Below are 13713 nucleotides of genomic sequence, written 5' to 3'. Positions count from 1 at the left end.
CCAAATTATTATCCGTGAGAAAAGGACTGAGCAGTCGGTACACAGGAGGAACACACGTTACCTTAACAGGACACTGTAGGCACCCAGACCACTGCCACTCATTGAAGAGGAAGCTTCAACTCACTTGTGTTCATCTCCCCTTCGATTTTCAGAGGATGAGAGGTTACAAGCACCCTCCATTATCTCTGATGAAGGGAAATAAAAAGGAGCACATGTCTAGCTTCATCTTAACATTGGGTTTATTGATTTGCAAGGACCGTGCATTTGTCCTTAAAAAAACAAAAACACTATGTGGTTATTAGGTGTGTCCCCTCCCGCTGGGCCACTTACCTTCCTCCAGTGCCGGGCTCCATCATCTTTGGTGACCTCTCCTGTCCCTGCCAACATCAGCTCCCGAGTGGAGCTGAATGCACGTTCGAACCGCCCATAGGAAAGCATTACTCAATGCTTTCCTATGGGATCTGAACTCGGGCTGTGTGAGTTCAATGCAATTTTCTCACTGAGAATAACAGAAGTGGCCTGACCACCACTATAGGGTGGATTAACCCTGCAGTGTACACATAGCAGTTTCTCTGGAATTGCTGTTTTTCGCTGCAGGGTTAAAACTAGATAGACCTGGCACCCAGACCACTTCATTGAGCTGAAGTGGTCTGGGTGCCTATAGTGGTCCTTTAACTAAATATTATTTTTCTGCACCAATCCATATTCAAATGCATTTGACTGATTTACAAATCTGAATTTTATGGAGGTGTACATTTTAGAATTTGAGCAATGTTTAATAGAAGTATCACTGCAAGTACAATGAATTGAGGTTTTCATATTGCTTGGACTGTAGGTTTCAGTTTGGAAAGATGCACATACAGAGATTGAGCACATTGCTGCTAGAGGTGCAACTGCACCTCCGGTATTGTCATTAGCTGGCCCGGAACATGAGTGCATATATGTACATACACAGTTGGCGACAGATGACCAAGGATCGCATAGCACCCCCCTGCAGTGGTTACTCTAACCCAAACATTTATCAAAACACTGAGTTTTGGTTGGAGTAAACCTTTGAACACTTAGAATCCATTCTAAAAGTCACAAAGTGAGCCAATTAGTGCTGGGAAGAGGCCAGGATAAAACAGAATGTGTGCCTGGAGTCAAAGACAGCAAATATCTTCTTTCAAGCTAAGACTAGAGGTGAGAAATCTACTTTATATTCTAAAGATCAAGAACGGGACAGAAATCAACAAGACAATTTTTATTTAACATTCCACGAAAGCAAGAAATCAGACTGCAGCAGCGAGGAATGGGGAGATGGGTCCAGAGCGCCCTGTGCGGGTCTATGCTTCAGAAACACTATTTGTAAAATTCATGTTCTTGTTCATCTTTCTTGATCACCGTTTTATACGCTTTCTCGAAGTCCTTGGCAAGCACAATGTATCGGTTTTCTCGCACAGCGAGCATGCCAGCCTGCAAGGAGATAAAGACAGAGGAATATAGTCTTAAATCTTAATTTGCAAAGCCCAGAGCCACACACACATCAGTAAAAAGTTACACCATTAGGTATGTTACAGACAATGAAATGCATGGGCCGTTTAAATTATGCTTTAATGCCATTACACAAGTTATATGTGACAGGTTCTCAACTAAAACATTATCTTCTGCCAAGGACAAGCATGGATTTACCAAGAAGGATAAGGAAACACATTCCAACACAATGGGAGATTTTGAGACATTCTACTGGTTGCCATGGTGATGGCTTCTTATTTAGCACTTCGCACCAGAATTGCACCTGTGTTTACTTTAATAAATCTCCCCAGTATTTGGAAATGATACAACGGACATGAACATATACTAATACATAGAAAACATGTAGGCCAGTCACCAAGGGAATAAAAACATCAACCCCACAACAGAATATAATATACAGGTACCCAAGACCAGAGGGTTTGGTCAATGACAAGACAATTCTGTAGTAAGTTGAAGAATGGGATGATTTTCACCCACAACTCTGCAGATCCAGTTTTAAATATCTACAATACAATATTTACTGAATAGGCGCCTAAGAATTTCAAAAGAATGGGAGGGATGTTAAAAGTCAAAACCACAATAAAACTGGTATTCGTGCTTTGCAACAAAATATATATATTGATGTAAAAAAACACAAACCTCTTGGCAGATGGAATTAATATCTGCTCCAGATATCTTATCAGGACGAGCCACATCTGTACCATGGATTAAGGAGTCAAATGTAGAGAATTTTCCTGCAAGAGATTGACTTACATTTTCTAACCTTGTCAGATCCTCGTTTATTCAATAGACCTCACTCTAGTGCTGTACAAACCAAACACCTGCTTCCCAGAGTTACTGCACAAGGAGAGATGAGCCAGCCTCCTGCACCCCAGCTATTTGCCATTAACAGGTCAGTTTCACCCATTAATTCCAGCATGCAGAGGCACAGTCACCTCCTCCTCTAAAACAAGTATGTCATAAAGAGAGAAGCTTGATCAATTACTCAGAATGTGTTGAAATTTCACTGAGACAAAGTACTCTCTGTGCATTTCCTAGAAGTGTCAATCTCCCAGCCATCGCCAGTGACGGCTGCAAGGAATTGTCTCTGTCTGTGGAAGATCCCGTGGTCTCAAACAGACCTAGATGCTTTACTCTTTCACATGTGCGAGAGTACAGGAGTGACATTGGTTCCTAGGGCATAGGAACAAAGAAGAAATGTAGGCGCCCACTAGGGACAGGTTCAGGTAAGTAAAAATCACCTTTCCCCGAGCAGCGATATCACTGTTGGGGGTATTTGCAAATTATACAAGATCTCCAGACGATGACAGTGCCTGTTTAAAGAGAAAGCCGAAATCTTAAAACACAGGAGAGTGACAGTATAAAACCCTGTAAGAGAACGATGGGAGGTTTAAATCTCTATACTGAATGCCAATGGTTCAACCTTACAGCATGTGAAGGCCGTATACTCCGATTACAAAGATTCGATCTAATAAATGATCACGACAGGGCGGCTAATCAGTGGCGTACACACACTCCATGGGGCCCCGGTGCGAAACTGATCCGTGCCCCCCCCCCCTCCCTACCGTGAACCTCTCCCCCCGACTGTGGGCCCCTCCCCCCCAACACATACACACACCCTCGACAGACACATACATACAGAGACACACACGCAGACACATACATACAGAGACACACACGCAGACACATACATACAGAGACACACACGCAGACACATACATACAGAGACACACACGCAGACACATACATACAGAGACACAGACACACACATACAGAAACAGACACACAATCATACACACATACAGAGACACAGACACAAACATACATATACATACAGATACAAAACACACACACACACACAGAGACAAAGACACAGACATACATACTTACACACACACACACACACACACACAGAGAGAGACACAAACATACATATGGATACACAGACACACACACACACACACAGGCACAGATACACACACAGATACAGACATACACAGACACATACAGAAACAGACAGACATACAGAGACACAAATACACAAAATGTGTCCTACCATGTGTGGGTGCAGTGGTGGCTCAGCCTGATGGGAGTCAGAGTTCCCACTCTGACTCCCTCCTCCTTTCTGTTTCCTCCCGCGCGGGCTCTCAGTATGCTGGGAGGAGTGACGTGCGGTCACTTCCTCCCAGCGTGTGATGATCTCATCACAGGGGGCCTGGTTGAGCACTTAAAGCGCTCAGCGCAGACCGGGCCCCCTTAAAATCCATGTCCATCAGGTGGCCCTGACAGCATGAGCCACCCGATGGACCCCTTGACATGCGGCCCCGGTGGTTTGCCACACGGGCCACAGCCGCAAAGCGTGGCAGCTGCTACCCGGTCGCTGGGGGCCGCAGGGCGGCCGGGCTCGGTCGCAGCTGCGACCCCTGCGACCGCGGTACGTACGCCACTGCAGCTAATATAGTATGTTATGGGAACCAGTAATAAAGCCACTCCTTGGGCAGGAAGTTGATCTCAAACACAATCAATAACAGGATACAGTCTTCCAGATCCACTTCCTCGGACAGGTTCATCTTGCTGGTAATGGTGGAAAAGATGAGGCGTTTCTGCCTGCGATCTGGCACAGGGAATTCGATTTTCCTATCCAGACGGCCAGGACGTAGAAGAGCTGGATCCAAAGTGTCTGCCCTGTTCGTGGCCATGATAACCTGGCGAAACGAAAGCAGACAAATAATTAAAGGTACACTATAGTCACCATAAGAACTACAGCTAATTGTATTTGTTCTGGTGAGTAGAATCATTCTCTTCACGCCTTTTGGTATTTTTAAATCTATATGGTCAGGAATACAGTTTGTGTTTCCGACCCTATAGTTTTCCTTTAAAGGAAAGTTGCTCACATATAGAAGAACTGAAATGGAAGGGCAGCAGAAGCAGTCTGAAAGCATTAATGATTTAACTTTGCTATTGTCAATGAGCAATGCACATTAAGTAAATGTAACCAGGAAAGTAAAAGATTAATGTAAAGCCAAGCAAAGTTACAAATAAACATTACTGCAAGTGGGTGTGTAGACACACAGGCTTCGAGCTTGTCCTGTTTGGCGAAGGGAAGGGCAGGGTGGAAAAGATGGTTGAAGGAACACTAAAGTCACCAAAACAACTGTCTCTTAATGAAGCAGTGTTGATCACGCCCCTGCAGTCTCACTGCTTAATCCTCTGCCATTTAGGAGTTAAAGCACTTTTGTTTCTGTTTATGTAACCATAGCCACACCTTCCCTGGCTGTGACTGACACAGCCTGCATGAAAACAAAATGGTTTCATTTTCAATCAAATCATACATTTGTATCTCCTGCTCTGTAAATTGAACTTTAATTACATACAGGAGGCTTCTACAAGGTCTAGCAATTAACAGGGCAGGAAATAAGACATTCTAAATTAAACAGAATGTGCAACAAATTAAGTTTAAAACATTAGATTTCACTACAGGAAGTGTTTATGGAAGGCTGTGCAAGTCACATGCAGGGAGGTGTGACTAGGGTTCATAAACAAAGGGCTTTAACTCCTAAATGGCAGAGGATTGAGCAGTGAGGCTGCAGGGGCATGTTCTATACACCAAAACTGCTTCATTAAGCTAAAGGCTTACACAATGAAAAAGGTGGCAGAGTAGGGAATCTGTGCATGTGCCAAGTCGTCATTTCCAGGGTCAATTCTCTGTGTGTCTGGATGATATTGGATCCCAAGTTTGAAACCATTTTGTTTTTAGTTTTCTGTGTTGAAATATTCTACCTTTTCTAAGGTGGGTTTGGAATACGACTTAAACTAGACATCGTTTTATACATTTTGGGAATGGTGGCTTGTCCTAACCTCCAGATACTGCAGTCGATAGAGACACAGGATTAATAGTTACTAATTATTATTGGTAGGAAATTATTTGCCAAGTACATAAGTAGTGGATAGAAGTGGACAGATTAAATATCATCAAAAACCAAAGGCAATATTGTAAACAGCCCAATAGCTTTCCTGTTATTTGGATTTTATAACAAAATATGCAATCCAGTCTTTGTTTCCTATTCATTTCACAAACGATTGAGCTTTAAAGTGACACTATAGTCACCAGCAGAATCAAGCTTAATGTAGTGGTTCTGGAGTCTATAGCCTGTCTCTGTGGGCTTTGCAGAGAATAGCAGTGTTTACATTGACACTAACTCAGGGGCAGCAAACACAGGTACTTGGGCAATCCTAGGTCCCAAATCAAACAATTTCAAAAGGTTTACAAAAACAGGTTGCAAATATTTGTATATAAATGTCTTAACTGTCGAATAGTTCCCAATAAATCCTTGTGGTAGAAAAGTTCCCTGAAGAAAGGGTAGTTCAGGTGACAGTCTGGTATTCTGTTGTGACATTTATATATATTTTTAATATTAGGCACAACCTGTTTTTTGTATACTCTTCCTAAGGCCGATGGAAATGTGTTAAAATCTAGCTCCTCTAATCCCAAACGGCCTCTTTCTCTGCAGATAAAGGTTTATTTATTTTGTTCCCCAGAGGCTACATTCCATTGAATGGTTTCTCAGCTTATTATTAATGCCCTAGAAACTATATAATAAAAGCACTATATTTAATACATTAACACAGCCTGTGTGTGTTAGTTTTGCGATATTCCTGTCACTTTTTACTTAAAGTTTATAGAATTATTATTATTATTTTTTTTTAATTCTCTCCTTCTCCAGGAGCAATTTAAAAGGCATCCATAATGAAGAGTTACAAATCACTGAAAGGTTTGTGCTCTCACAGGACAGTACATATTATGGAAGTCAGACTTACCTTCACATTGACATTCTGGTCGAAACCATCCATCTGGTTAAGAAGCTCCAGCAGGATTCTTTGAACCTCACGGTCGGCTGGAAGGACAAAAGACATAAGATTTATAATAAAACTTCCTTCAAAGGCAGCCGAGAAATAGCACCAAGGTAAGAGACAGCCCCACCTTACTTTTAAACATGACTAATACAATTGTCAGTTTTACAATACACTGTAAAAGTGTCCTTTCCCAGCAGGGCCACCATCAGGGCACGACCACCATGATGGCTGTCATGCATGGGCCTAGATGTCCTGGACTGCTCTTACAAGCCGAGCGGCCGGTAGAGTGTGGACAGAGGTTACCATGGCAACGCTCTGCGAGAGTCAGGCAAGGCTCCCAAGAGTTGAAGTAGCTGAAGTGAAGACTGAGTGTGCTGGCCCACTTACTCAGTGTACAGCGCCTGGCTCCCTCCACCATGCCACATCTCCTAAACAGAAGATATAATTTGTCAGGATATGATCAAAATACTCACCCCCTGTTTGAGCGTCAAATCTTTTGGTTGCTATAGCATCTATTTCATCTATAAAGATGATGGCGGGAGCATTCTCTTTGGCAAGCCGGAAAACATCCCTGACCATGCGCGGTCCTTCGCCAAGGTATTTCTGGACAAACTCAGAGCCCACCACACGGATAAACGCAGCTGTGAGAAAATGGAAACGTTGGGAAGGAGTTATAAAGAAAAACACTAAGATATCACAGTGGATACTTTATGTCAAATACAATCATAACTTGCTAAAAACAGCCAATACTTTGCCACAAAGGGCATGATTGATTCAACAGATCAGGTAAAACCTCTAAGGAACAAAAACAAACTGTGTTCGACCTGCAGGTCTAGACTTACCTGTGGTATGATGTGCCACAGCTTTGGCCAACATTGTCTTTCCACATCCTGGGGGTCCATACATCAACACGCCCCGGGGTGGATCAATGCCGATCTGAAGAAAATTGAGACATTAACATACAACCTACATAATTAGCAATCACTGTGGTAACTGATGTGCCCCAGAGGCAAAATAAAATAAGGAGGGTACAGAGAGGTGTGCCAAACTATTAAACGGCTTCTACAGTTCTTGGATATTGCTCTTCTGTTTCTTTAGAGTATTTTCACTTGTTTGGTCACCAATAATAAAACTCTTCATTCTTACTTCTCAATAAGGGAATAAAGGTCCAGTAAGTTGACATTGATCTCTGAGGCTGAATTACCAATCTTCTCACCTGTTTGTAAAGCTCAAAGTGAGTCAGTGGCAGCTCTACTGCTTCTCTCACTTCCTGCTTCTGGATATCCATTCCTCCAATATCAGAATAAAGCACATCTGGCTTCTGGTCTGAAAAGAAATACATTCTTAATATGAAGGCTGGGACAAAAAAGCTACATAACAGATCTGGGACAGAAATGTAATTGCTACAATGGGCGCTATAACAGATACTGGATAGAAACGTAATTGTAGCGGACCACGGGTAACCCGGCTGGTTACCTCTGCTAATTCCTTCACTCAACCACTCTGGAACCATTAAAATAAGCAGACATCCATTCCCCCAGTAACCAGACAAAACATAGTCCTGGGAGTCAACTGATTTATTTTCGACCACACAGCTTTTATTCCCAGACCCCTACATAGGGTCTCCAATACAATAACACAGGGGTTTCAATCCCAGGATCCTCTGTGCCTGAGAGATAATTGTGTGGGAAAAAACATAATGCAATTATCTCTCAGGTACAGAAAATCCATACAAAATACACAGTACCCCCAAAATAACTAGGAACCCCACAAAAGTTATATCCCCGGATAGCACCGATCTGATGTATAACATATTCAAAGATCACTGAGAAAGGTTTGGTGAAACTGGAATGCCACCGGGGTAACGTTTCATCTGGCCAGACACTAGGCGCTAGCCCAAAACAGTTCCAGGGGAATAGGTGTTGTGACAGACCGCCATCACCAAGTACCATGCCCACTTGCTTGTCCGCATTATTTACGATCCTCAAGTCAGGATCTCCCTAAGAGGCAATGTATTGGTTGTGGGGTCCCCTTGTTCGCAAATCATGTTTGGGCTGGATTGGAAGATGGTGCTTGTCCCATTCAGGACATGATATTGAAACACAAGGGGTTGTTTGTTCATGAAAGCTGATGAGCATTAACAAGTCAAAGGACATCCTATCTAAGAGGTAAACCAGGCTTCCAGAGCACTTAGGTGTGACTTCTCACACCTTACCGAATAGCTCTGTCGGAGTCCCCAGCTTCAAAGAGTAACTCAGGTTGTAAGCCTGTCCTTTCATACAATCAACAAACCCCTTTTGTAATGTTAAAATGTGTGTGGGGGGGGGGGGTTTGGAACATATACATATACATACATATATATACACATATATATATATATATATAAGTGTGTAAAAAACAGATAACATTTGTATCTTGTAATACCTTTTTTATTGGACTAACAGAATTTTTTAATGACAAGCTTTCGGGATAACCTCCCTTTCTCAAGTCTGAAGCATTTCTGAGCAAGACGACACATAGAATTCAAAGTTGAGTTGTGATACAGGGGTTAAAGCGACATGAGTGCAGATAAGACACAGGTTTGATAGAAAATAGACACCATCTTTGTAGAGGGTCATAAATATCTTTCTGAAGAGCAGAGTGAGGGGGGAGAGAGGGAAAAGAAAAACAAACAAGCAGACAGTGCAGAGGATGGTACACTTTATACATGCACACACACAAATGTGTATATGTGAACACATAAACACATGTACATATACATAAACACATATACATACATGCACATGAACTCATATACACAAATATAAATGCACAGAAATATATATATAAGCATACATGCATATGAGTATGGGAAATCTCTACTTGAACACTATATATATATATATATATATATATATATATATATATATATATATATATATATATATATATATAAATATAGCAGCTTGGCACTCTCCTTGCACTATCAAAAATTATACACCTTGCCTGGGTGCTACTCGCGTTCAGTATATATGAAAAACAAAGTAAGGGGCGCACTCACAGGTCTTGTATTGACGTATAAGTGATTTAATAAAACTAAAAAAATTCTGTTACATCTGTGGCACCAAATGCCGCATAATAGGTCACAACTCTTGGCATGAAGTGCCAATTTATACAATTCTATATAGTGCCCCTTTACACAGACGCCATATTTGTATTTTATCAGCGTGGCCATTTTCTTGTCAGTGGCTCAGGATTGCTGGAAGATGCAGACAATTAAACAGAAATGCCGGCATTAAAGACATATATGGAGGCTGACAGCTACTTACCTGAAGTGAGCATCATAATGCTGCTGTCAGCTTCGGGAGGGAGAACATCCACCAAGGCATTGCTGTGTTTGTGAAGAGCCACCGAGGCATTTGGCTTCAGCAACTCCCGGTCAATGGTGCTCAGTATTCGGACGTAGTAATTCGATCCTGACGAGGATGAAAACAATGGTTTAACACAGTGAGCGCGCAAATGATAAATTGTATAATTTACTTCATTTAAAACTAATAAAAATAACATCAGAAAAATGTGAGAGATGAAATGATTATTATAAGTGGGCAATAACGAGAAGGCGAGACAGAATACAGAGATCAAGGACATTACCTGTAGTGGAGCCCACAATAGCGGTGTTCTGATCCACAGCTTCCAGGAACTGGCCAATGACTAGTGGGATGCTCTGAATCCGTTTCACTTCCTCCTGGGCATGCAGGAATTCCTTCTTCAAGTTCTTTTGTTCATCCTTAATATATTCTTCCTGAACTTCAAGAAACTCCAGTTCCTGCTGCAGTTTCTACGACAGAGAATACAAACAGACCATCACGGAGGTGCGTGCCATTGTTTCATTCCTCTAAGCATGTGTCATTGACTGGAATATATTTTACCAATATCTATAAAGTCTATATCAGGATAGAAACGATTTGTAAATCGCATCTAAACAGAAATAGTGTACCTTCCATTAACTGCTCTACATGTCTGAATTATAAAATGGAATTATAGCAAACATTAAATATTAAACAAATTTAATGCACACTCCAAGCACCATAAGCACTAAAGCACACTGTAGCGGTTAAGGAACCAGGATTGCCCTGCTGCCCTCCCAGAGTAATTGTTTTAGAACAGTCTGACAGCTTAACTGAGCCCTGCAGTGCATCCGCTGACCCAGATAATCATTGCACATAAAACGGATTGGGTCTGTTAAGCAAGGTGGCTCTCCACTGATTGAAGGTCCTGTATCTGGACATGCTTAGCTCATGGAGAGACGTGCAGCTTCTTCTACAGGTGACAGACCCAGGTAAATTGTCAAACTGTACAGTTTGGGAAATGTCCCTGGGTCGATGCTAGGGCACTTCTGGAAACATAACCACTACAGCAAGCTAGATTGGTTACCGTTCTTAAGATTGTTCTTTAAACAAATCTGCTATTTATTGGATATTTAAAACATTCTCACTTCAGCTACACTATCAACGTTCGTGCAGACTGTATGGAATGTACTAACCTTGTAACGACTGTATAAATCCTCCAAATCCTCTGGCTCTGGGCCTAGGAAAGAGAGGGATGTCACCGGGCGGGAAGGCACCAGAGATGGAGCATCATCCTATAAAACAGAGTCAGATTTGAGCTGTCAATAAAATAGACAATGTTTTAAAACGTGTTTAGAGGCTATAAACAATTAAATATCCTGTTTTTTACCCACAGCTTGAAGATATGATATGGCATACGGTTAGTGCTATGTGCTCGTCGATATGCGATATCCGGCTGGTACTCGGCGCTATGCTCGCTACGCAGTCGGCGATATGCTCGCTACGCGGTGGGCACTCGGCGCTATGCTCGCTATATGGTTATTCGGTGTTATACGATGCTACACGGTCGGTACTCGGCGCCATGCTCGCTACACGGTCGGTACTCGGCGCCATGCTCGCTACACGGTCGGTACTCGGCGCCATGCTCGCGACATACGGTCGGTACTCGGCGACATACGGTCGGCACTCGGCGACATACGGTCGGCACTCGGCGACATACGGTCGGCACTCGGCGACATACGGTCGGCACTCGGCGACATACGGTCGGCACTCGGCGACATACGGTCGGCACTCGGCGACATACGGTCGGCACTCGGCGACATACGGTCGGCACTCGGCGCTATGCTTGCTATACGGTCGGTACTCGGCGCTATACGGTCGGTTTTCGGTGCTATGCTCGCTATACGGTCGGTACTCGGAGCTATGCTCGCTATACGGTCGGTACTCGGAGCTATGCTCGCTATACGCTCGGTATTCGGCGCTATGCTCGCTATACGCTCGGTATTCGGCGCTATGCTGGCTACACGCTCGGTATTCGGTGCTATGCTCGCTATACGGTCGGTACTCGGTGCTATGCTCACTATACGGTCGGTATTCGGTGCTATGCTCACTATACGGTCGGTATTCGGTGCTATGCTCACTATACGGTCGGTATTCGGTGCTATTCCCGCTATACGGTCGGTATTCGGTGCTATTCCCGCTATACGGTCGGTATTCGGTGCTATTCCCGCTATACGGTCGGTACTCGGCGCTATGCTCGCTATACGGTCGGTATTCGGCGCTATGCTCGCTATACGGTCGGTATTCGGCGCTATGCTCGCTATACGGTCGGTATTCGGTGCTATTCCCGCTATACGGTCGGTATTCGGTGCTATGCTCGCTATACGGTCGGTATTCGGTGCTATGCTCGCTATACGGTCGGTACTCGGCGCTATGCTCGCTATACGGTCGGTATTCGGTGCTATTCCCGCTATACGGTCGGTATTCGGTGCTATGCTCGCTATACGGTCGGTATTCGGTGCTATTCCCGCTATACGGTCGGTATTCGGTGCTATTCCCGCTATACGGTCGGTATTCGGTGCTATTCCCGCTATACGGTCGGTATTCGGTGCTATGCTCGCTATACGGTCGATATTCGGTGCTATGCTCGCTATACGGTCGGTATTCGGTGCTATGCTCGCTATACGGTCGGTACTCGGTGCTATTCCCGCTATACGGTCGGTATTCGGTGCTATTCCCGCTATACGGTCGGTATTCGGTGCTATTCCCGCTATACGGTCGGTATTCGGTGCTATTCCCGCTATACGGTCGGTATTCGGTGCTATGCTCGCTATACGGTCGGTATTCGGTGCTATGCTCGCTATACGGTCGGTATTCGGTGCTATGCTCGCTATACGGTCGGTATTCGGTGCTATGCTCGCTATACGGTCGGTATTCGGTGCTATTCCCGCTATACGGTCGGTATTCGGTGCTATGCTCGCTATACGGTCGGTACTCGGTGCTATTCCCGCTATACGGTCGGTATTCGGTGCTATTCCCGCTATACGGTCGGTATTCGGTGCTATTCCCGCTATACGGTCGGTATTCGGTGCTATTCCCGCTATACGGTCGGTATTCGGTGCTATTCCCGCTATACGGTCGGTATTCGGTGCTATGCTCGCTATACGGTCGGTATTCGGTGCTATGCTCGCTATACGGTCGGTATTCGGTGCTATGCTCGCTATACGGTCGGTATTCGGTGCTATGCTCGCTATACGGTCGGTATTCGGTGCTATGCTCGCTATACGGTCGGTATTCGGTGCTATGCTCGCTATACGGTCGGTATTCGGTGCTATGCTCACTATACGGTCGGTATTCGGTGCTATGCTCGCTATACGGTCGGTATTCGGCGCTATGCTCGCTATACGGTCGGTATTCGGCGCTATGCTCGCTATACGGTCGGTATTCGGCGCTATGCTCGCTATACGGTCGGTATTCGGTGCTATGCTCGCTATACGGTCGGTATTCGGCGCTATGCTCGCTATACGGTCGGTATTCGGCGCTATGCTCGCTATACGGTCGGTATTCGGCGCTATGCTCACTATACGGTCGGTATTCGGCGCTATGCTCGCTATACGGTCGGTATTCGGTGCTATTCCCGCTATACGGTCGGTATTCGGCGCTATTCCCGCTATACGGTCGGTATTCGGTGCTATTCCCGCTATACGGTCGGTATTCGGTGCTATTCCCGCTATACGGTCGGTATTCGGTGCTATTCCCGCTATACGGTCGGTATTCGGCGCTATTCCCGCTATACGGTCGGTATTCGGTGCTATTCCCGCTATACGGTCGGTATTCGGTGCTGTCAGTACACTCAGTGAGTGAGGCTCCCCACGGTGAGTGTGAGGGCGCACTCAGTACCTGGCCGCTGCTTTTCTCTGCGATAATTCCCAGCTCCTCCATTTTGCTCCGTTTTCCTGTGTCACCGCCGAATCTCCGTTCTCACTTCCGGCGCTTCCGGTGACGTCACTGTACCGGC

At 44.6% G+C, this 13713-nt stretch overlaps 1 protein-coding gene across 1 annotated transcript; it reads right to left on the bottom strand.

Moving 5' to 3' along the window:
- Window positions 1-1228: 1228 nt before the first annotated feature.
- Window positions 1229-13713, bottom strand: PSMC4 (proteasome 26S subunit, ATPase 4). Its single transcript, XM_063436714.1, has 11 exons — window positions 13596-13713; window positions 10892-10990; window positions 10000-10186; window positions 9678-9824; window positions 7586-7695; window positions 7212-7305; window positions 6843-7010; window positions 6334-6410; window positions 4052-4220; window positions 2155-2210; window positions 1229-1455 (listed from the first exon to the last, which is right to left on the bottom strand). Exons 1-11 carry the CDS (start codon window positions 13635-13637, stop codon window positions 1342-1344), a joined length of 1263 nt encoding a protein of 420 aa, XP_063292784.1. The 5' UTR covers window positions 13638-13713; the 3' UTR covers window positions 1229-1341.

This window comes from Pelobates fuscus, chromosome 11 (genome assembly GCF_036172605.1).
Source record: "Pelobates fuscus isolate aPelFus1 chromosome 11, aPelFus1.pri, whole genome shotgun sequence".
Lineage (NCBI taxonomy): Eukaryota > Metazoa > Chordata > Amphibia > Anura > Pelobatidae > Pelobates > Pelobates fuscus.
This window is presented reverse-complemented; position numbering and strand designations above follow the sequence as displayed.